We start from the raw sequence: 24989 nt of genomic DNA, 5'->3' as shown, positions 1-24989 counted from the left end.
GTACAACAGTCATGCCTTCAAATCACTTTGCATCACCTGCTCTTTGTGTGATTTTGAATCCCCATAATCCCTGCTACCCTGCTACCTAACTTATAATTCCTCTTTGCTATACAGAAAAACTTAGACTATATAAAACATTTATCCATGATACACCTCAGATTGGTACATTAGACATGTTTACTCCCGCCTGTTTCTTCTCTTTTATAACCAAGCTCACTGTGTGAACCACGTTTAACCGTCTATAACATATGACTCCAACTTTATGACCTGTGTATGTGCATGTGTGTGTATGATTTGCTAGGAAAATCCCACCTGGCCATAGTTCAGAGGGTGAACAATGAAGGTGAGGGAGACCCTTTCTACGAAGTTCTGGGTATTGTCACCCTGGAGGACGTTATTGAAGAAATCATCAAGTCAGAGATCCTCGACGAGACTGACCTATACAGTAGGTTCCCCTCTTTAAACTCAACTTTACAACAGATACAATAAGTTCATGAAAAACTAAACAGATGATAAAATCCCTGAGAATTACCACGCTCCATGTCTCTTAACAGCATTTATGCATCTTTCAGCCAATCATTTTAATCTCAAATCAAAAGCACTATTTCAAGATGCAACAGGCAGCTGTTGTCATTGCTCTTTGTCACTCTGACTTGGTGTCCACAAACTCTGGAGAAAATGTGCAGTTTACAAGCTAAATGTTCAAGTTTCTAACTATGTATATCTGCTGTTTGGTGCCTTGTGGGTACTGTGGGGTAGAGCCAGTTTGTGCAGTTTTTGGTTCACACTAATGAGTGCAGCGGGACTGAATCAAAGCAGTAAAGCTGGCTGCCAGAAATTCAAAATATTGGGCTAAAAACATCTCTGCAGAGCTGCAGTGATAATGCTCTATGGGTTCATGCCTATAAATGACAACTTTCTCATTATATGCAGATAATGGTAGCTTCAAACTTCTGTTCAAGAATACATTTTAGAGATGATGTGTTAATTGGAGTTTGTTGGAAATTGAGTTGTTTTGAGAATGCTACTCTTGGTGAGCATTTTATTTACTCTTAATTTACACCAAGTCATAAAGATCTACTTTATGTTTTTTTACTGAGAAGATTGTCTTGTTTGTGTTGTGCACCCAACATCTGATTTTTTTTTCCACAAGCAGAGATTATTTTCAAAAGATATATATATATAAAGAGTTTCTTAACATGACTCTTATTTATTATTTATATTTGACGCTCTAAAGCATCTGCTAAGTTTATTCAGCATCTGAAACAATCCATTTTAGCTCCTGTGATTGGCTGCCTCTTACAAACAGAAGGTTTAAACATCAGGTGTATCTATCTATCTATCTATCTAAAGTGTTGGGGAGTAACGGAGTACATGTACCGGCGTTACGTATTTAAAATACAAAATATGAGTAACTGTATTCCATTACAGTTACTGTTTAAAAGGGTGGTATTCAGAATACAGTGACTTTGTTGAAATAAATGGATTACACGGCGGTCTTTTCCTGTTTCATATGTTAGGCTATGACATCTCTATTTTTGGCAATTCCACGCCGGTGGAAACCCAAACAAAACACACATTAGGGGCTCTAATGCCTGCGTCCTAATCCCGTGGCCCATGTCAAACCTAGTTGCGGCCCGCATAATGACGTGAAGAAATATTTTTTCAATTATTCACAAAAATGATTTAATATGAAGGCAATAGGCAGAATGTAGCCTCGTGGGCAGTGTAGTCCGTGCTGCAGGGAGAATGGACTGCCATACCTGTGTTTGTGTGAGCGCGAGGAAGGGAGAAAAAGGAGAGTGGAAAGTCCGAGTTGACACCGAGCAGAAACGGGAGATGGAAGCATGTAAATGTAATAATAACCACTGCAGCCATAAAGAGTGCCTGAGGAGCCCAGTTGTAAGTAAGCTGTTAAGACTCGACTGTACACCGTGTTCGTGTTTTCCTCCGAAACAATAAGTTCCGTTGGGGCAGCCTTTCAACGCCTCTCTCTGTCTCTCGCTAGCAAAGTTGACCCAGACAAGTTAAGGGTAGCTAGTTTTCGGCTACGAGCCCGCCAGAAGTCTCTTTACGACAGCTCGGAGCCGCAAACCTGTTTTATATACGCGCGGAATAGTTTTCTATACGAGATCGCTGCAAAAAGTGCGCCCTTACCTAATGTCCACCCTACTGTTACTCATTTTATATTAAGATTTAAAAATCTAGTTGGTATTGGTATGGCGAGTAACCTTCAGTAATAGTAATAAATCACACAGCAATAGTACATTCATGTAGTTATAAAAAGCATGATAATATACAGTGGCTTGCAAAAGTATTCAGCCCCCTTGAACTTTCCCACATTTTGTCACATTACAGCCACAAACATGAATCAACTTTATTGGAATTCCACGTGAAAGACCAATACAAAGTGGTGTACACGTGAGAAGTGGAACGAAAATCATACATGATTCCAAACATTTTTTACAAATAAATAACAGCAAAGTGGCGTGTGCGTAACTATTCAGCCCCCTTTGGTCTGAGTGCAGTCAGTTGCCCATAGACATTGCCTGATGAGTGCTAATGACTAAATAGAGTGCACCTGTGTGTAATCTAATGTCAGTACAAAAACAGCTGCTCTGCGACGGCCTCAGAGGTTGTCTAAGAGAATCTTGGGAGCAACAACACCATGAAGTCCAAAGAACACAGCAGACAGGTCAGGGATAAAGTTATTGAGAAATTTAAAGCAGGCTTAGGCTACAAAAACATTTCCCAGGCCTTGAACATCTCACGGAGCACTGTTCAAGCAATCATTCAGAAATGGAAGGAGTATGGCACAACTGTAAACCTACCAAGACAAGGCCGTCCACCTAAACTCACAGGCCGAACAAGGACAGCGCTGATCGGAAATGCAGCCAAGAGGCCCATGGTGACTCTGGACGAGCTGCAGAGATCTACAGCTCAGGTGGGGGAATCTGTCCATAGGACAACTATTAGTCGTGCGCTGCACAAAGTTGGCCTTTATGGAAGAGTGGCAAGAAGAAAGCCATTGTTAACAGAAAACCATAAGAAGTCCCGTTTGCAGTTTGCCACAAGCCATGTGGGGGACACAGCAAACGTGGAAGAAGGTGCTCTGGTCAGATGAGACCAAAATGGAACTTTTTGGCCAAAATGCAAAACGCTCTGTGTGGCGGAAAACTAACACTGCACATCACTCTGAACACACCATCCCCAGTGTCAAATATGGTGGTGGCAGCATCATGCTCTGGGGGTGCTTCTCTTCAGCAGGGACAGGGAAGCTGGTCAGAGTTAATGGGAAGATGGATGGAGCCAAATACAGGGCAATCTTGGAAGAAAACTTCTTGGAGCAAAAGACTTGAGACTGGGGCGGAGGTTCACCTTCCAGCAGGACAACGACCCTAAACATAAAGCCAGGGCAACAATGGAATGGTTTAAAACACAACATATCCATGTGTTTGAATGGCCCAGTCAAAGTCCAGATCTAAATCCTATCGAGAATCTGTGGCAAGATCTGAAAACTGCTGTTCACAAACGCTGTCCATCTAATCTGACTGAGCTGGAGCTGTTTTGCAAAGAAGAATGGGCAAGGATTTCAGTCTCTAGATGTGCAAAGCTGGTAGAGACATACCCTAAAAGACTGGCAGCTGTAATTGCAGCAAAGGGTGGTTCTACAAAGTATTGACTCAGGAGGCTGAATAATTACGCACACCCCACTTTTCAGTTATTTATTTGTAAAAAAATGTTTGGAATCATGTATGGTTTTCGTTCCACTTCTTACGTGTACACCACTTTGTGTTGGTCTTTCACGTGGAATTCCAATAAAGTTGATTCATGTTTGTGGCTGTAATGTGACAAAATGTGGGAAAGTTCAAGGGGGCCAAATACTTTTGCAAGCCACTGTATTAAGTAATCCAAAGTATTCAGAATACGTTACTGTCATTGTGTAATGTAACAGAATACGTTACAAAATACATCTTAAAAGTAACCTTCCCAAAACTATCTATCTATGTGATCTCCTGCTGAATTTGTAAGTTTATTTAATTTAAAAAGAAATGAAAAGTCTCTAATTTCTATTGCAGTTTAAATTTTATTGGAGTGAAATAAGATTACCAGGCAACCTATGACTCTTGTAGTTAGTCACCAGGTTTACACACATCTCATGAAGGATTTTGGCCCACACCTCTTTACAGAAACTCTAAATCCTATTGGCTGCCCTTTGGCAATTTGAAGCTTCAGCTCCCTTTCACGGATTTTCTATAGACTGAGGTCTAGAAGCTGGCAAGTCCATTCCATGACTTTAATGTGCTTCTTGAACCACTCCTTTGTTGTCCTGGTGGTATGTTGTGGGTTGTCATGCTAGAAGACATATCAATGACCTCAGTGTTCTGGCTAAGGGAAAGTGGTTCTCCTCCAATATTTTATGATACATGGCCCATTCCATTGGCCCCTCAATTAGTCCAAGTCATCCTGTACCCTTAGAAAAACAGCTCCAAAGCATAATCTTTCCATGTCCTTGCTTGACTTGGGGGATGGTGTTCTTTGGTTCATTCTCAGCATTACTCTTCCTCCAAATATGGTGGGTTGAGTTGATACCAAAGAGCTTGAACTTTGTTTCATCTGACCACACCACTTTCTTCCAAACCTTCTCCGAATCATTCAGATATTCTCTGTAAAACTAAAGACAGGTGTCTACATGTGCCATCTTGAGGATTTGGGCGGGTGGGAGGTGCTGTTCTTGGTGACTGTCCTTGGTGACTTCCCAACTGCCTTTTTGGGTTGATCCACCACCTTTCTCATTTCTCATTCTTCCATTTCTGAATAATTACAGCAGTAGTCGTCACCTTCTCACCAAGCTACTTGCTGGTCTTGTAGCCCATTCCAGCTTTGTGCAGGTCTGTGGTCTTGTCCCCGATGTCCTTTGACAATTCTTTGGTTTTGCTCATATTGGTGGAGAGGTTGGAATGGAAAATGATTCTGTGGACAGGTTTGGTGCATACGCATAACGAGTTGCCCACATGGCAACTCATGATCTGTGTGGCTATATGGCACATATATTTTACCTTTGACTGTGCAAATCAATTTCTAAATCGATTTATAACTTTTTTGAAATGTGCTTTGTTCTGGATTTTTGGTTGATATTCTGTTTTTCTCTATTAAAATGAGACTGCAATAAAAAGCAGAGATTGTTCATTTCTTTGGAAGTGAGCAAGCCTACAAATTCATCAGGGTATCAAATAATTATAGGAGTCAAAATACATTCATAATCATGGACAACCATAATCATAATTAATATTTTACCTTTGACTGTGTAAAAGATTATGGTATCTGTGTACATGGAGTACGTGCCAGTACATATGGCCTTCTGTAATGCCGAGAATGTGGTAACAATGTAGCCCTCCTATAGCTCTGCTGTAGTTCTCAGAAAGTCAGCACTGCTACTTTTATGGAAAACAGTAATCAGTGCAGGGTAACTCAAGTTTAGTCACCTTTTGACCCGAAATGACTAGCTCAGCGTCTGAGGAGTGTCGTGGACTGATCTTTTCCTGTTGCAGCCAACCTGTTGCAGGTTGACTCTTACACCTGACTTTTCATTTTTCCCTCCTCAGCTGACAACAAGACAAAGAAGAAAATCACGCATCGGGAAAGAAAGCAGGATTTCTCGGCCTTCAAGCCTACCGACAATGAAATGAAGGTTAAAATATCACCTCAGCTTCTGCTGGCTACCCTGCGTTTCCTAGCAACAGGCAAGTGGGCTGCGTTGCTGCTTGACTTCCCCCAGTGTGCCCTCAGCCCCTCACTGTGGGGAAAGTGTGTGTGTGAGTGTGTTTGTGTGCCCATACGGGCTTTGAGTTTTGGGCAAGTGGGTGTAGAGAGGAGGAGGTGTGAGTATTTGTGTAGCATGAGTAGCCGTTGTGTGCGTCTATGTGTGAGGGAATGAATTGCGTGGGGACTCACAACAAGTGTGCTGGTATGTATGTGTAAAGAGGTGGAAGGCCTCTCTATAAGCCCGACACAGGATGTCTGCAGAATGGACACAGGTCCAAAAAAATGCAGGCGTTTATTTGCTTGCGTGTCATGCACAGAAGGTTACATGTTGAGATCTTTGCTCACAGCTTTAAAAACACCACCCTGTTTGCTTACACTCGTTCCTCAGTGACATCACGTCCAGGATTTTTGGCCTATAATCGCAGTTCTCACACAAGTCGACATACTTGGTTACTTACTAGCGTAAAATGTGAAATATTTCACCCGCTTTCCCTCGGGAAATGGATTTCAGAGCAGGCAGCAAGTACTACTACACCAGCAGCAGCGGTTCACTATGCCTCATTGCAGTTGGATTTGCTTTAGAACTTTGACCTGGCAGCTAAGCGTTGATTAAGTTCCTCTAAAGGCTATTAGGGAGTTTAGTTCCTGGTGGTGGAGCCAGCAGCCAGCTGACACATATCACCGCTGATGAGTTGAAGGAGCTGATTGGCCCAATAGGTGGTTGAAGAGGACCAGACACAATGAGGGGGAAGGGGGGTGTCTGTATTAACATTTATTTAAATTTTTGGCCCCTTATGTATGGCTCTCACCTCACAAAAATGCAGTAACGGTTTATACAGTTTCTGCAGCAGCACAATGTTGCTAATATTTTGTATTTTTGTTATCATGTAAAAACCAAACCATCAAAATGTTAACTTTTTTGTTAGGATGTGGTTCTTACAGTAATTGTCTCTATTTAATGAATTGATTTGAGGGGGAAATGCTTACTTCAGCAATATTCTGTCTTCCTATTAACTTTAATGAAATTTGGCATGGTCATTCATCTGGAGCTTGGTAACCGACAGATAAGCGGCACTGATCGCATGCCCGTGATTCATCTTTCGCCTTAGCGAGTAATTTGTCAGCCACTGCTATTTGTACTATTTGTTTTACTGCAGGAGATGAATTTTCCAGCTATAGCTCTCATTTATACTTTATTTAATTATCATATGATCACTTTGCCACTTTTGCAAGAACCAATCTTTCATCCAGTGTTTAAGAACATGTTTCACCGAGTTAATGTTTTTTAAACTTTTGTGTAAACCAGAGATAAGATAAGCTACAATTATCCAATATCTGTTTAACATGCGAGACCCATGGTGACAAATATTTCCCATTTTATCCTGGCTGAGCAGATAGTTGTATGCTAGTTCACTGAGTTTAGTTTCCCTTATGTAATCCTCCCATTCTCTTTATGACTATGATACAGAGTTGGTCCAATCTTCCCTGCTATCCATGGACAATATATGCTTTAATTTTGGCTTTGAGAACATAAGGAATTTAAGCTCCAGAATTTAAGTGATTATCCCTAATAGATTACACAAGTGATCTATTTCTATATCCCCTGTTTTGATGTTGGAAAAATAAGTTTATTGTCTACATATATCATAACCCTAAGCTGAATATATTTATTGCCATGCCATCAAAATTAATATTCTGTGAGCCATTTTCTATTAAATAATCCACTAGGTCAGTGATAAATAATGCAAACAACAATTATACATTTGATTCATTTAAAATCCTACAAAGACTTGAAAATACACATGATTTTATTTTTTTAATCTTAAAATTTCCCTCTAATATGAGATTTTAATCTCTGAAATTCCTTACTGCGACAAGTAAAGGAACAAAGCCTTGTAAAGGAATCTTTCCAGAAATATCCCAGAACCTACATAACTTTGCATTTGATATATTTACGTTAGGTTTATGTGGATAACTCAAAAACTATACCTCTGTCATTATTAAAATCCAGTTTTACAGTTTCATCTTTCACTTTCTACTAAGTCTGTTTCTGCCGCTTTTGCTGATGTCATTTTCAGTATAATCTTTGTCTAAAATCAGTTTAAAACAATATGGTAGAAATAAAATATTAAGAATACAAATATAAATTTGCCAGGTCTTTGGTTTAAAAAAAATAGGCCAGCTCATATACATGCCTTTCTTTGGATAAATGTAAGTAAAACTGCCACATTTAAACACATCAAACCTTTGTCTGCACAGGTAACAGCACCATGTGGCCCCCTTGGAAAACTAATTGCCCATCCCCAAACTAGTATGTGCTCAGTGGCTAATGGCGGATGATTGACAAACAAAATTTTCAAACCATCAGGTGACATCACAGTGGCGTTTTTCTTGTAAATAGTCCATGAACAGTAATACTTTTTTAGGACTAATTTCTTTTATGTTTTGGGATTTTCACGGCAATAAGGGAGATATATAAGAATAATTTTATTACATTGATATAATTATTTAACTTTTCATAAGAAATGAAATGTTTTGTCTTACCACAGTCTTTTTCTCTCCTTGTCTCTTCAGAGGTTGAGCCATTTGCACCGATGCAGATGTCAGAAAAGATTCTGCTGCGCTTGTTGAAGCATCCAAATGTCATCCAGGAGCTAAAATACGATGATAAGAACAAGCGGGCACCAGAGCACTACCTCTTCCACAGGAACAAACCTGTGGATTATTTCATCCTCATCCTGCAGGTGTGTGGACACAACGAGTTTCAAGGTGGAAAGATACATCAGTAGTCTTGATTTTTTTTTTTTTAAACAACAACAAAAAACCCCACTACATAACCAGTTTGGGAAAAATGTAAATATTGATATGTATTTTAGGTTTAACATTAAAAAAAATAACGCAAGTATTCTAACTCTGCTCATGCAGGATAAGTTCGTTTTACCTGCATCATTTAATTCCATTATTTCCTTCTGTCGTCACTACAGATGAATAAGCAGTATATACTATGTGATCAGTTTAAAAATGCTGCTTGTAGCACTGCAAGCATTCGTTTTCCTCTGGCCTACAGTTTTTCACGGTGTAGTCATCGATCTAACAGAGTTGTACTGCAAGAGTTTGTTCCCACAGAAGCCATGCATCCCTAAGGTATGCGCGGTATGACTGTACTGCAGGGCAGTTTAAACTAAAACAAGCAATAATACTATAGATAAGAAGCTAATTAGTTATAATAATGTCTGACCTAAGAGATACAGCATTTTAAAAGACCAGTGCCACATACCATAGCATTTATAGCATGAGCAAATTTATTGTGCCAGTCCCTAGACGGGTCTTTAAAGTAGTACCATAAAATGAAACATAAACCAGATGATCCATGACTAATCCAAAAAGTTTCAGTTTGAGTTTAAAGTTGTTATCCTGTTTGAGTTCTTTGTGGTAAGCGTGAGAATGTGTGACATCAGTATGTCCCAGATGAGTCTAACCCTGATGAAATTCAGTGAAATCAAACCATGAAATATTTACCTTCTTGAGAAAATTTCAGTCGTGTGGTTTCTTAGCCAGACATTAATTGTACAGTCATACAGTATGACCAATACAAGTCCTGCTTATAACCAATATAATACTTCATAAGCTAATTATTTACTTATTTAGTTAATTACTTCTCAAATGTATTCAGTATATGGTTCATTAATCTTGGAGATTAATTTATTTGACAAATAACTTCCAACATTTAAAAAATTAGACACAGTTGTCCTGATAAATTGTTTTGTTTATCTACAAGAAATAGAAACAAGAACGTTCAGTATCATCTATGAGCCTAAATAATGCAATAAGCAATAAAGAAATAAAGGTTTGGGGTAAACACACTTTACAGGTGTTTTGGGGTTTTGGATAACGTGTCACAGTCAGGCTGAATTTGTTCATCAGTACCATGTTCATCTGAACAAGGAGTTAGAGAACTCTTCTTGTTCTTCTTGTGCCTGCTTTACTATTACTGTGGAACCAATCGCACATAGTTTTGGACAATGCATACGTCATCTAAGCATCTTATGTGCATAAACACATCAAAGCTGAAAACAAGCAGGCCAAAAACGGAACCCTGTGGGATTCCTGCATTATCCTCAAAATGAAGTTTTCTGATTGTTACACAGCGTTCACATTTAAATGTTATTATTTGAACTATCATAGAGTGTGACAGGAAATTTCTTAGAAAGTCAAAGTTAAGCATCATTCAGAAAAAAAACTTTAAATAGGAACCAAACTGAACTTAAAACCTTTTAAAATCCAAGCTATGACACCAGCCTTAATGAAAATCTTTCACCCTGCAAATCTTGGAAACACACATTTGCGTAATAATTATATATGATAATATATAATAGTTAGTTGTAATAGTGTATTCAATAGTGTATCAGATCAAGGACTTCTGCACTTCATGTAGCTTTAGTCTCAGGTCTAAAAGCGGCCCTGAATTTCTGCACTGTTTCTGATATGCCGCTGGAGCCACTATTGTCTTTTGTCTCGTCAGGGAGGGTATTGAGTCTTTCATACGCCTTAAAGGGAAGTCCCAAATAACTGTTCCTAAAGTGAGTTCAAAGTCTATATTGCAAAGGTTTGCAGACTTTGTATATTTCCCCTATCAGGTCACTAAGTCGACATGTATATTAGCCTTGGATTAAATAAGGTTCTGCTTGAGCAAGTGTGGGGTCATTGCCCTTGAGACCCAGCTTAGAAGCAGATTGGGAGCTATTAAACAGAGTGAGGATTTTCTACAAGTAGTAAAAAGGAAAGGAAACAAGGAAAGCAGGGTGGATTTATTATAATCTCACAGACAGGATAAATAAAGTAAAAAATAAAGCATAAAGTTAAAGGAAATATCGTAAAACCAGCACAAATAAGTAATCTTTTGTTTAACTAAGCTGATAAGTTGATATATAATGTGTTGAGCACTTACATACTTTTAAGATAATTCATGATTCTTTTCCTTGGCTGTCACAGGGGAAGGTGGAGGTGGAAGCAGGAAAAGAGGGGATGAAGTTTGAAGCGGGACCATTCTCCTTCTATGGGATAATGGCTCTGACAGCCTCACCAGGTAAGATTTCCTGGTCTAGGTCTTAAATTTTTATACCCATGAAAGTGAATCCCAACTTCTGGGGAATCTCACTCGTCAGCCTCCTTTGAGAGGGTCTGGACAGAAGAATCCGCCTGTTAGTTGAACCTCACAATCAGGAGCAAAATTGCAGTTTTCGTTTCACTCATTGTGGAATACTTGGAGGTGGGTGGGACTTTGCCAAACCAGTCTACATGTGTTCTGTGAACTAGTGGAGGTTTGGTTTGCATCAATGGCGCTGATGTCAAGCTCACTTTAGGTGGGTGTTTGACTAAAGTGTTGTTTGTCACTGATTCTGGTTCACAAGTATGGGCAGAGTAAAGCAGGAGATGAGGATATTGTACTGATCTGCTGCGGGGAAGAGAGAGCTGAGCTTAAAATTGAAGATGTTGAGTCACCAGTAGATTTAGGTTCCTAGCCTGACTGAAACTGTGAGGTTACAGCTACAAATGGCAGAAATGAGCTTCCTGCAAAGGGTGTCTGATTTGGGAGGGGCTTAGAGTAGATGTGAGGTGATTCAGGCTCGGACAGGATGCCTCCTGGGTACCTCCTAGGTTAGGTGTTTTGGGCATATCCTACCAGGAGGCCTGTCCAAGATAGACTCAGGCACTTGAGAGGTTATATCTCTCAGACTTGGAAATATCTTGGGATGGGGAGGTCTGGGCATCTGTGCCTAGACTGCTGCAATCTGGATCCAAATAAAGGGATTTCTTTCTACTCTAGCTGAGCACTCGAAGTGCTTTTTGCTATTAGTCTCAATAACACACTTTGTTTTTAGACCTAAGCACTTTATCTAACATTCAAAGTGCACACACACTCCAATAGTTGCATTGTTCAGTATCCAAAGACTTCAACATGTAGCTAGGGATCGAACCACTGAACTTCTGACTGGTAGATGACCTGCTCAAGTGAGCCATCCACCCCATAGCCAGAAAACTGGCAGAGGATGGATGGATGGAAAGAAAACCCTGTGACAGAAAAATGATATTATTAGTAAGTAAAATGTTAAAATGCAGCTGGATGAGTAGCTCTTCTCTCTGGGTTTGTGATATAGACCATTTACAGTGCGATCCACTGTAGCTTGTTTCCAGTAAAATATGTTATAGACTGCTCATATGAAGAATTAGAGGTTTTACTACTTCTTTATGCTTTATAGGTACTGGAGGTCTTATAAGACTTGCAGCGCACTATGATTTACTCATAAAATTGTAATTTTTCACCTTGTTCTCATGCAACATAATTTTAAAAATTACGTATGGATAAAGTACTCATCATGTTACATGAGAAAAATGTGAAATGGGCCACTTTTGTGAGTAAATAATAATATAATAATAACTCATAAGTCCTAATATGATAACATATTAAATCCAGAGACGTCATGAAAATGCATCATCTAGTGATCCACTCATTCTTCTCTGTTCATTCATAAACTACAGCACTGTCCTCAGCTATTAGACTGATTCATTTGGGTGGTGTGATTTGAGAGACACCTACTGGTGAAACAGTAGAATAACTCTCCTGTGGTGGATGTGTGCACTCTAAGAAATTAAATCAAATGCTTCATGGTTTGTGCCAGTTTTCATCTTTAGCTGATCAGTAGAGGAACAACAAGTTAACACTTCTTTTCTTTAATCAGATGTTATCATATGTAATTGATTAAATTACCCATTTTCTCGACTTTAACAATCTCGTCTTTCTGTGTTCTCGCTTTTGTCTCTCTCTTGTTTCAATCCTCTCTCCCCCAAGTGCCTCTGTCACTGTCTCGTACATTTGCAGTCAGTAGGGCTGAGTCATTAGCAGGATCTCCAGGTACAGTGGATTTTCAGTATCACCTATCACTCTATAACCTTTAGTGAATAGTGATGAAATTTCATTATTTGAAAGAGAATGTTTTGTTGATATTAAATAGATGCATAAAGTTGTAGAGTCACAGTTTCACCTACCTGCATGCTTTACCTAAATATACCTGAGTGTGTTTAGTCTTTTGGTTTTCATAGTCTGCTTGAGAACTGACTTGTTTTGTGTGACTTTCAAAGAACGTGTTCACTGTCTGTTTGTCCCTGAATGCAACATACACTGTAAACTTATGTGTGTGACACTAAAAGAGAAAGAGGCAGAGTGGAAAACAGATCCAGACTGAGGCTTAACATCCTCGTCTCCTGAGCCATTAGTCAAGTGGCTGAATGGTGTTGGAGACTAGAGGCCCCAGAGTGGAACCCGGCTCCGCCCCGCTCGCCCCTAACCTTTAACCCCCTAACTACATAAACAAGACCTACAGCTACAGCCCCCTGCTGGACACCACTGAGCACACATACAAAGACATGCACATATGCATATGTTCACATTTACAGGCCCATGAACAAAACCCACAATACTACACACATAGAAGGGCTGCTTTGAAAGTGAATTAAAAGTGAACGCATCCATAGGAAATGCTGTGGAATAAATACACTTTCATTGTGTCTGTAGTAGAGGCCTACAGTGCTCACGTTGGTGCAGTGGCATTTGAGTGTGTGTGTTTATAAATCTAGTATGTGTGTTTTCTTGACACAGCACACTGACGTTTTTTTGTGTCGACCTGGCCCCTAAAAAGTAGAGTACTAATCCACAAGAGTCCACATGCCAGGTCTTTGGCCTACTGTGCTCCCTCTACACACCCCCACACACACACTGTTTTTGCCTCTCACTTCCTCACTCATACACATTCATACACACATATTCCAACATGGGATTACATACATTCCAGTCAGCGTAGTAGCATTAGTGTTGGCCAAGCTGTTTCCACTTTGTTGTGTGTGATTTTCACAAGGCTTCTTTAAGAAGTGGAAAACATAATCTGGCTTTAATTAAAAATAACCCAAAAAAAGAAAAGAAAAGAACAAGTCTTCTATGTGGTAGCACATAGAAGAACGCAGCATCACTGGAGACTGCTATATGAAACTAGAAGACTTACACATAAATTAGATTTCCATACATCACAGCTTTGTACCTAAGACTCAACCTGGAAAAAAGTCACAGATACAAAGGATCTTAAGTAGTGCTGTACAACTCAGCTAGTTTCAGAGGAAATTTTAAGCATCTTAATGTCCTCAAAACAATTGAGACAAAATTTCTAATTATGTAAAGTTTCTAAGTTAAATTTTTTTTATGTTGTCATTATTGCACAGGCCCAAAGAGATCATCTAACAGACAATGAAAATCAATATTTAGTGTCATATGAACTTTAAGGAACAGTAATATTAGATCAGACTAGCAGAAATGTAAAATAGAGCCCAACTGATACAGGAGTTTGAAAACTGACTGAAAACCAATTCTGGTGTTCTTTTCTGTCAGATACTCGAAAAATAAACAGATTTTCTTTAAATTTGTTATGTGAATTTACGAGTACTTAAGAAGCTAATAGGACAACACAGTTGAAAAGTAATCTTGTTTTATTGTCCGAACAAGTCGTGGATTACTCGTGTATGCTCTGCCCGACTGTGCAAACACGTTGCCACCAGGGAAGCTGCAAAGGGCCCTCTGATAGACAAACTACACAATGTCCACACTGAAAAAACATTTAAAGAGTTCCTCTCCTGTCTCTACTTTTTTTCATTTTCATTTATCAGCCATTAGAATCATCAGTACTGATATATCAGTAAATAGCTAATAATGTCGATATTTTGGCCCCATGGATAAATCAGTTGGAAGAGTGACAACCTTTAATCCCCAAAAACACGCTGTGCCAAAAATTGATCCACCCCAAGGATCAGGTCCCCCGACACAAACAGAGTAATGTAGTGTACGCTGTTATGTGCCGGGAGGATTGGCATGATTTATACATCGGGGAAACCAAACAACCTCTGGCGAAGCGGATGGCACAACACAGAAGAGCCACCTCGTCAGGCCAGGACTCTGCAGTCTATTTACACCTACAGGCCAGTGGACACTCTTTCAGTGATGAGGATGTACACATCCTGGACAGGGAGGAACGCTGGTTTGAGCGCGGAGTCAAGGAGGCCATTTACGTGAAAAGGGAAAGACCATCTCTGAATCGAGGAGGGGACTAAGGGTGCATCTTTCGCCATCTTACAATGCTGTGATTGCAGCCATTCCCCAACTCTCTGTGAATGGTACTCATGGCCTTTGATAAGTGGTTGTTGATCAATGATCATGACAATTTGCATAATTAAGATGAAGGAACTGACCTCCCAGCCCATTGTTCCTTCAGTGGTGCTAGTTTCAGTTATTGTGCAAATGTGCTGTTTATAAGGTTGGGGAAACCTGCAGTCAGCTGAGACTGAAGAAGTCAGTCGGATGAGTGACGGAACGTTTCTCCCTCTGAAAACGCTACGTCCAGATGAACTGAATCAACCTTTAGGGATTAGGGCTCTTTAAAGTACTTTTGCAGTGCCATGCATTACTTTTGCATTCCAGTATGCTTTAAATTTCTTTCTCCTACAGAGAATAAATCTCCTCCACGGCCATTTGGACTGAATCACTCCGATTCTCTGAACAGGAGTGACCGTATAGATGCCATCACCCCGACTCTGGGCAACAGCAACAACCAGCTCAACTCCTTCCTGCATATATATGTGCCTGATTATTCTGTCAGAGCACGCTCAGACCTGCAGTATATAAAGGTGAGTAAACACAGGGGATCAGAAATTAGCCTGCAATGAGGATTATATGCACATTGTAGGTGATGTGGTGATGTCACATGCAGCTGCGGATTTTTGACGACTTTAAGAGAACTTTCCATTTTCTTTTTCCCACTGAGTTCTCAACATTCAACATGAGCAGTTAGAGAATGAAACCAAAGCTTTGGCAGTGCACTCGCAGCTTTGAGCCATCCATCTGTGCCAATTAGGAACTCGCTCTGATAGCATCTTCCCCTCTCACTCTAAATAAATGAACACTCCTAGCAGCAACTATCACAACCATATCATGCACAAATAAAACTTGCTTTTTGTCAGTGTCAAATGTACTGCTGTAATTTGGATCTCAGAAATCACATTTGCACAAGTCATTTCAATATTCTCCTCCCCAAATTTTCTGCTCTGAAATAAAAATACCTAGAAATACATTAAATATCTGAGGATGGCTGCTTTATGAAAAATAACTTATAAAGTCTTACCTGTCTAAAAGTGAAAAAAATATATCATGTTGCTGCTGATTACATATATTTGACATACATGACATATTTTTGTCCTTTTATATTAATATTTCTATTTATACCCATATCTCTATATTTATCTTAACATTTATCTATCAATATCTCTGTACACTGTCTATGCACACGTACACTCTCAGTCAGGCAGTGAGACACTTCATTTTATACGAGTGCTTGACATTTGTTGTATATTTGCTGCTATGACAACTCAATTTCCCTCTGGGATTAATAAAGTCGCTCTGATTCTGTTTCTTCTAAGTAACGAATAAAGTCACTGCTGTTGTGCCAGATGTGTAAATGTGGCAAATCTCTTGCTTTGGAAATGTTCATTGATGAATTCTGCTGCTTCATGAGGCTGTTTTTGTTTATTCTGCTTATCAGCCGTGAGGCACAAATAGAGCTCTGACGTAACTGTTGTACTAACTGATGACTTTCTACGATGTTTTATTACTTCAAATCATCTACAAATCAATAGAAAAGATCAAAAAGCTATTACCTAACTGATATAAATTGACAGTAAGATAATTACTTCATTACAATTTAAAACATTTAGATTTGATGAATCATGGATAGCTCCAGCGTGTAGCGGTTTACACATTACACACAAAAGGTTGCTGGTTTGATTCCAGCTATAGAAACAAATGAAGATGAGTCATTTTCTGGCTTGTAGTAATATTCTTGTCCTTGCACTGGACACTAGCAGATAATGAAAGGCTATCATTGTAAATTAATCATTACATTTTTTACAGAATATTTTAAAAGCAATATTACTTGTAGCCTTTTCCACATCCTTATTTAGTGTCAGATCCTTGTTTACAGAGCTACCAGCTCTGTGCCACAAATAACAGCACAGCAACCTCTTGTTGTGACACTTGACCTGACCTTCACTGTTTTGTAGGTGACGCGACAACAGTACCAGAACGCTGTGATGGCGTCGCGGATGGACAAGACTCCGCAGTCGACAGACAGTGAGTTCACTAAGATCGAACTCACGCTAACAGAGCTCCACGATGGAGTGGAGAACCCAGCTGTGGTCACCGCCACGGCTACCACCACTATCACCACCCCTGCTGTGGCCTTTGGCGTGGCCAACGAAACGTCCCACCTGCTCAACCAGCAGCAGAACTGTGTGGGTCTTAGCAGGAGCAACCACTCCTCCCACAATGAGGGACCCATCTAGCCCCGCCGAGCCCGGTGGAGACCCAGACCCTCCACCCTGTCTTGTGAAAACACACACACACACAGTGATGTAGATGAAGATGAGGGAACGTGGGGAAGCGGAGGCAGGTGGAGTGAGGGTTCTGCTCCAATCAGTAGCCCCCAGTCAGTCAGGCAGTGAGACCCTTTCATGAAGGGGCTATGGGGAAGATGGGTGCTGTGTCACCCTGAACACCCCCACCTGAACGCTGTCAGAATCCCTGCTGTACTACACCCTCTTCCGGAGGGTGCACTCGGACAGTACCGTGTTACTGAGCTTCGTTTTTTTGGGACAATCGGACACTGTCATAGCGGTATCTTGAACAGAGTGCATACACGCACGCACACACACATAACACAGCACTTGCTGTACTTGCTCCTCAGGCCAAAGACTTTGGTCCCCCCCCCCTTTCGTACACTGTTTATGCACACATACACTCTCAAACACATTCACAATCATGCACAGAAGGAAATGCAACTCCCCCACCGGTGCATCTTTCAGGGAGCCTCAGTCAACTGTTGATCCCATCAGCAAGGGCTCAAACCCAAACATGCAGAGAGGTTAGTCAAAGACTGCACCAAAAACCGCTTTGGAAGAAACCGTTAAACCACGAACCAAGAATGTTTTCCTGTATTTATTTATTTTATAATATTGTATGTATATATGTTTGCGTGAAGATATGATATATATATTAAGAAAACTGGCATATGAGCATGCATTAGTGTGCTACAGAAGTAGAATATGCTACATATATGGGGATGAACATCCATTCTTGTATAGTGCATTCAGAAAGATTTCACAGCCTTTGAAGTTTTGTTGTTTTGAAGATTTTTAAAGTAGATTTTTTTTCTGACAGTCTACACATAACAATACACCGTGAAGAAAAATCAAGAACAGGTTACTGAGGTGCTATGTAAATTAATTGCAAATAACACTCAAATATTCCAGGATATCAGTATTCAGATACCTTACCTAGTACTTTCCTTAGAACATTGCAGAGCTTTGGTGTGCACCAACTATCAGGTCTGTCCAGAGGTGCTGTATTGGGATCAGGTCCTGACTTTAGTTGGGCCACTCTACAAATCCACTGCTATATGTTACTGAGATTCTGAGCTCTCTTTTTAAAAGGTTTTCACTCAGGACTGCACTGGATATAATTCTGCATCCATCTTTCCACATATCTTTACTAGCCTCCCAATTCGTGTCACAGAAAAGAGCTTCCCCAGAGCACGTGTTTGACTGCAGGAATAGCATTAACGATTGTTGCCCAGACACAATAATTATGTGTCTTGTGGTCTGAGATCTTGTCAGTTGCCTTTCAGTTTTTCACAAGTCGATCATGTGCCTTTTTATTAAGGATTGACTTCCATTTGGCTACTCCACCATGAATGTTTGGTTGTTGAAGTGCTACACTGACAGCAACGTGCACCCCAAACGGCGTGAAATTGGTCTCAAAGAGGTGTTTCCTCAAAAACCTTGCAAACGCTTTGGCTGCTAGCAGGTTGAGTTCATAAGTAGTTTGCATGGAAGATGGTAACTTGTTTGCAAGCATTCACAAATTTCTCGCTGAGGAGTACTAAAATTGAAAAGCGCAATGCTAACTAGATACGGAGAAGGTGTACCTTAAGTGTAAAAGTTGCACCTTGCTTTGATTGTTGACTGTTGATAAAGGAAGGAAGCACCAGAGATCAATTGTGAGCTTCAAACAGAATAATGAATCATCTAGATGTTTTAGTGTTTGTTAGTCTGGATAAAAAAAGACACTCCTAAAACCTTTTAAGGAGTCAAAACATGGAAATCTTGCGAGGGTGTGAAAACTTTCCGAATGCACTGTATATGAGGAGGTGAGGGTATTTTACAGAAACATATGTATATTACAGATCTCGTTATTTTTACTATTATCCTAAATCAGGCTTATGGTACAATATATTTTTCACCTTTTAAAAAAAATCACACTATTGCCTTTAAGAGAAATCATATAATTAATTATTTTAACAAAGTGCAATGAACCGCAGTTTATTTAAGAGATGATTATGAATAAAAAAAATTCACTGTACTATAGATTTACAGATTATATTTGTATGTATGTACTGTATGTATATTTGTTTTTGTCTTAGTCTCTCTTTACCCTTTGTTTCCTTCATGTTTTTGCATCCGTTGACCTCAGACACGTCTGCCAGTTCATTTGGGAGTTATGACGCCAAGATTTGTCACCACAGTGTAGTTTCCGGGGTGGGGGAGGGGTTCGCAGGTAGCGGAGTTGTGTGAAAGTCCAGCATCTATGCATGTGGGGGTTATGTGTCTTTCTTCTGTTGTTGTCAATTTTACGCATAATCAGACTTGATAATTGCACAGTATTAATGACCTCATCTAACATGTTGAGCACCATCAACGTCACAAAAAGCAACCTCGACATTAAACGTGTCCATGAATGATACACAGCTATGTTCTCCCACTTTTTACGTTGGTTTTCTTTTCTGAACGCATGCTCATTGCGTGTCTGTTTAGTCTGTTTCTTTATCCAAAATGTAAGAGAGCAAATATAATAGGGAGAAACGCACCTTTATTTCACTGGGCTTCTGTTATGATGAAGAAAAATAGTTTTTTACTTAATTCAGGTCTGAGGCTAAAAGTTAAAATGCAGTTTTTAAAAGAATTTAGACTAAACTATAATTAAACTATAGCCATTTCCCAGTTTAGAGAAAACTGGATATTTTGCAGACTACATTAACTTAGATCACTCTCATGTTTTCTTTTGTCATTATTGTGTAAAAATGCTCATAAAAAACAAGACGAAGACGAAATCTATTTCTGTGCAAAAGTCTTGAACCACCCCTCATTTCTTTGTATTTTTGCTTGGAAAATGTGATTTATTGAAATGTGCAAACATACATGGAAATACATGAAGCAAAAATGGAGTTTGTGCAATTCTAACAAGCTTCAAAGTCAATATGTAGTACGACCACCTTTTTTTTTCAATACAGTTTGAACTGTCTTAGGCAGCTTTCTCATCCTTTCTTTAAGTGATCCTCAAAAGTAGTTCTCCAGGTTTTTGAAGGACATTCAAAGCTCTTCTTAGGATGTTGGCTGCCTTTTGGTCCCACACTGCTTCAGTAATGTTGAGGTCCTGACTCTGGGAAGGCCAATCTATGATCTATGATTTATTGTCTTCTATGTCTGTGAAGGTTCTCAGTCATCCAGGTCATCGTAGTCTAAGGAGCTTGGAAAGAAAAGCGTCTGGACTTCTTTAAGTGTCCTTGAAGACGTTTCACCTCTCATCCCAAAAGCTTCTTCAATTCTGAAGAAGAAACTTATCAGTCTATCGAGATATGCTCGTACTGCATTCGCAGTGTGATCTTTGCTGTTGCTGGAAAAATTAAGCTGCTGCCAGTCAGACACTTATGTCACGGTCCTTTTCTGCATTTATAATTCCATCAACTTTGAAAAGATTCTCAGTAACACTGTCTGAAATGCATCCCCAAACTGTGACAGAGCCTCCACGCGTTTCTAGATGGCTGTAGACAGTCACTGTTGGACCTCTCTCTTAGATGCCTCTCTACATATTTACCACAATTTCAACCAAAAATGTCAAATTTTGGATTCACCACTCCATCAGACCTGAGTTTCAGTCCAGTTCTTGTGTGAATTGGCAGACCTCAACCCCGTTTCTCCTTCCTTAAGTTTCTCGACAGGCACCTTTGAACTGAGACCATTTCTGATGAGTCTTCAGGGAACAGTAAAGGCTCAGATGCATCTTTCCTGTATAAACTCTTTAATGGATTTTCTCCTATTTCTTAAAGACTTGACTTTCACACCCTGTCCATTGCTGCCATTTTTTTGTCTTTTGCTTATCCAGTTTCCTCAGATTCACCATGCAGAGATATGCAAACATTTTTAGTTAGAAGATCTTTGGGAATCGCCGTGTTGGTGTACAATATGTGGTAAAGATAAATACAAGAAAGCCTTCTTTACTTAAAAATATAAAGACATTTGGGATGACTTAAGACTTACACAGTACCATAAAGTTTGTGTTGTTTTTGTTTTTTAATGCAATGGTCAATGTGCACATTTCTTTTTTTTACACATATCACATCTTCTATTAGAAAAGTGAAAAGAATTTGCCCAAAGCATAAATTAAGCTAATTTTTCTAGAAGACATTTTTGCAAATTTGTGTATGTTTAATAAAATGATTACCAATTCTCTTTTTTAAAAATGCATTTCCACCAAGCATGTTATATAGAGAACCACTGACCAAACTGATAAACCAACTGGGGAAGTTTTTAAGGTAATATCTGTCTTAATATTTAAAGGCACTTAGATTTTTCTGAAAAATAAGAAAAACTACTTTGGTAGCACATAACATCTACCACTACAATTTATATCCTTCTCTGTATTATGAAGGTTTTTACAGGTTTTTTTGCTTACAAGACCTCAGACCTTTTTTATTATCAAGTATTCTTTAAAAGAAAGACTTTTTTTAGGCTGTTGATAGTGTTTTCTAGTACAAGTAGAGGCAGTGGAAAAGATCAGGCCTGATCTTTAACATCATATCTAATGTTTGCTTGTAGTTAATTTGCTGCTTTACAGGCAACAGAAAATTTCCTAAAGCTCAGTCATCTTTTTGACATTCAGTTGCAGACTATAGCCACTGGTGGTAGCTGTTTCCTATTATATTTCAAGGTATATGTATGAGTGCCCTAACAGTCTCTGCAAGCTGCACACATGGACAAAGAGCCCTTCCATCTGCTCAGATGCGAGGGACGTCCCTGTTGTAAAAACCGGTCACAGAGAACATCTGCATTGTTTGCAGCTGCGCTCGCTGTTGTTTATCATTTACTTGAAAGTGCTCCTATGCAGCAGGCCCACTGCAGTCTGCAGGGACGATCACTCCAGAGATAAAACAGTGATTCACACTGAAAGGTTGTGATGTTGAAATTCTGCCTGTGCACCTCAGAGCCTGATGAAAGAAGAAGCATGAGAACTATTTTTTTTTTAAAGTCTGCAGGAAAGGGGGGGGGGGCATCAGCTGTAATGGGGGTGGTAATTTTAATATTCTGTGACACAAAACAAACATACAGTCATTTTTTTCCTCTTACACGCTCCAGCCTCAGCTGAACAGAGGTCATCATTCCTCGATCATGTGAATGTCTTCCAGGCCTGTGTTAAACTGGACTTCTGTCCACCTCTATGCTGCTGTTCAAACCATGTGCTGTCCATAATTCTTCTTCTGCCTGAACGTGACACTCTCGTTGCCTTCTCCAGCCAGTGGTTTAATAAAAAAGTGAATGATTAACAGACAAGGCAGCCGGTGACTCTGTGTGCTACATATGAAGCTGCATCAAATGTTTGCTTTTGAGGCAGGACTTCCTCTACTTGACACACTTTTTACTGATACTCACACCAGAGCAGCAATTAAAAACGGGACAATCTTCATCTAACAACCCACCAAGATGGGTCGGGTTAATATCAGTAGAAAACACTTCATTCAAAACACTCAGATGCTAATGGTTCTTAAGCTGTTGGTCATTAACAAAGCCATTACTTAATGAGCAGTAGCTTTGATTATAATTTACCAGCTTTTAAGCATTTAAATCACTCTCAGAGATCCTGATTTGTTTTTAATTCGTTCAGAACAACTGTAATGAAAAGAAATATGTTTCTATCTGCAGTGCTATATGTTTAGCAGCATGGCTCTGATTTCTCACCTCCCCGACCTTCTTCACGTATTTAAGGAATGCAAGACCCATAGCACAGGAGAGGCTGCGTATCAATGGCAAGGCGCAGGAAAACGAAGGTGTGTTGCAAAGCGGCTTTGCTGACATGGCGCTGTAGACTGGTTAACACACTATAAAAAATGTCCAACTAGATATAGTAAGTTTTCAGCTGAGCCATCACCTAAACTCCATGGATTACATCTCATCCAACCAGAGATGGGCAGTAACGCGTTACTTGTAACGCGTTACTGTAATCCGATTACTTTTTTCAAGTAACGAGTAAAGTAAGGGATTACTATTGCAAAAACGGTAATTAGATTACCGTTACTTTCCCGTAGGAACGCTGCGTTACTGCGTTACTAAAACCGTGATTTTTTTTGCAAGAACGTCTCCTGACAGTGACGTAAGCGAGTGCCACATTTGTGACAACAGCTGTGTGCATATCAACAATGGGTCATATATCGAGTGCAGGAGAGAGTATGAGCGTGCAGCGTTTAAAGCGTGGAAGTACTGACCTTACTTTGAGTTTGATTCCATAAAAAGTGACAAAAACATTAGTGTCCGTTGTGTGTGGGAAGAAAACGTCTTTTTACAGCGAAAAAAAAACCCCTAAACTTCCAAGCAAGCACCGAGTGCGCTATGACGTAATGGGAAATTCACAGAGAAACTCGCGGATTCTTCCACTGACCGCTGCGGCACACCTGCACCAGGGTAAACCTCCGCCTACCCCACTCCTGCTTTACAGGTGAAAATAGAGCAAAAGGACCGCTAGTCTTTGACTGTATTTATTTTCTGCTGTGTTTTACTTGCATCTATTTGAAAGAGTGAGTGTAAACACACACAAAAAAATTATTTTATGTGCTGGAATGTGCAGGAAATAGGTTTAAATATTAAACATATTTCTTCCAGTCAGAGAATGTTGCATATAATTAAATTTTTGCTTGATGCATAAAGTTAAAAGATTAAAACTAATAAAACAAATTTTAAAAAGAGACTTTTCCATTTGATTACATTTTGTATGATGGATTATGCAGAAAAAGTAGAATTGGGCTGAAAGATCTATCGCTTTATCACGTATTCAGGTTGTAAATCGTGTTTTTAAAAAGTAATTAAGTAACTAAGTAATTAATTACTTTTGAAAATAAGTAATCAGTAAAGTAACGGGATTACTTTTTTGGTCAAGTAATCAGTAATTAGTTACTGATTACTTTTTTCAAGTAACTTGACCAACACTGCATCCAACTATACTCACTTGCAAACTTTCCCATCTTAGAATTTAGCATCCATTGCTATCCATGCTTTGCTTTATACTTTGTGGAGGCTGGAGGACATTAAAAGAAAAATATTGCACCTTAAATGATTAAAACTAAGGACTTTAATGCTGAGTCAGGATTATGTTCTGTTCCAGCAGGAGGAGAAACGGGATGTGAAAAATTACACACCAGGGTGTGAATAGTACACACCTTGTTTCAGTAGTTTGTAGAAACAGCTTGACCGGCGTTACTTGAATGCTTTATGACTTCATCAGTCTCTCGATCATCGTGTAGCCACTCTTCTTCACAGCGTTGTCGGAGGTCTGAGCCTCTGAACAGTCACCCTGACTCTTTTCTTTTTCAGCCATTCTGTTGCATTGTATTTGCTGATGTGCTTGGTATGATTGTCCTGTTTCATGACCCAATTCCAGCTCTACTTTAGCTGTTGGACAGACAGTTTAACATTTGACTCTTTGGCATACACACAAATGCAGGGTAATCAGGTCCTGTGCCTGCTAAGCAAACCCAAATCATCACCTCTCTACTACCGTGTGTTGGTATGAGGTTGTGCTGATACGCCTTCGCTAAATGCGATGTGGTGCATTACAGCCAAACATCTCCACTTTGGTCGTTTGTCCAAGAAAATTGTTCCAGAAGTCTTTTGGTTTGTTCAGTTGAAGCTTTGCAAAATAAACAAATAAGGGTTCAATTTGTCATAGACCTCTTCTCCAGTTTAGCAATATTTTTCTTAAATGGAAAAAAATGTTGTTATATTTTAAAACCTGCTATGGATAAAATCAT

The 24989-nt window shown here is 39.5% G+C and overlaps 1 protein-coding gene across 2 annotated transcripts in view; it reads left to right on the top strand.

The window, feature by feature from the left end:
• The window catches only part of cnnm2b (cyclin and CBS domain divalent metal cation transport mediator 2b), a 51894-nt gene extending 32237 nt beyond the window's left edge, over positions 1-19657 (top strand). Inside the window, exons 2-8 of one of the 2 annotated variants that reach the window (XM_084930547.1) lie at positions 302-445; positions 5607-5744; positions 8341-8510; positions 10759-10852; positions 12617-12679; positions 15314-15492; positions 16921-19657. In XM_084930547.1, coding sequence (XP_084786673.1) covers positions 302-445; positions 5607-5744; positions 8341-8510; positions 10759-10852; positions 12617-12679; positions 15314-15492; positions 16921-17202 — 1070 coding nt within the window. In that variant the 3' untranslated portion in view covers positions 17203-19657. The remainder of the gene's footprint in view (positions 1-301; positions 446-5606; positions 5745-8340; positions 8511-10758; positions 10853-12616; positions 12680-15313; positions 15493-16920) is intronic. The other variant, XM_084930548.1, reaches the window with a different exon arrangement.
• The last annotated feature ends 5332 nt before the right edge of the window (positions 19658-24989 follow it).

This window comes from Perissodus microlepis, chromosome 6 (genome assembly GCF_051167445.1).
Source record: "Perissodus microlepis isolate ML-2025 ecotype Zambia chromosome 6, ASM5116744v1, whole genome shotgun sequence".
Taxonomy (NCBI): Eukaryota; Metazoa; Chordata; class Actinopteri; order Cichliformes; family Cichlidae; genus Perissodus; species Perissodus microlepis.
Note: the sequence above shows the minus strand (reverse complement) of the source record. Positions and strands in the feature narration are given on the sequence as shown.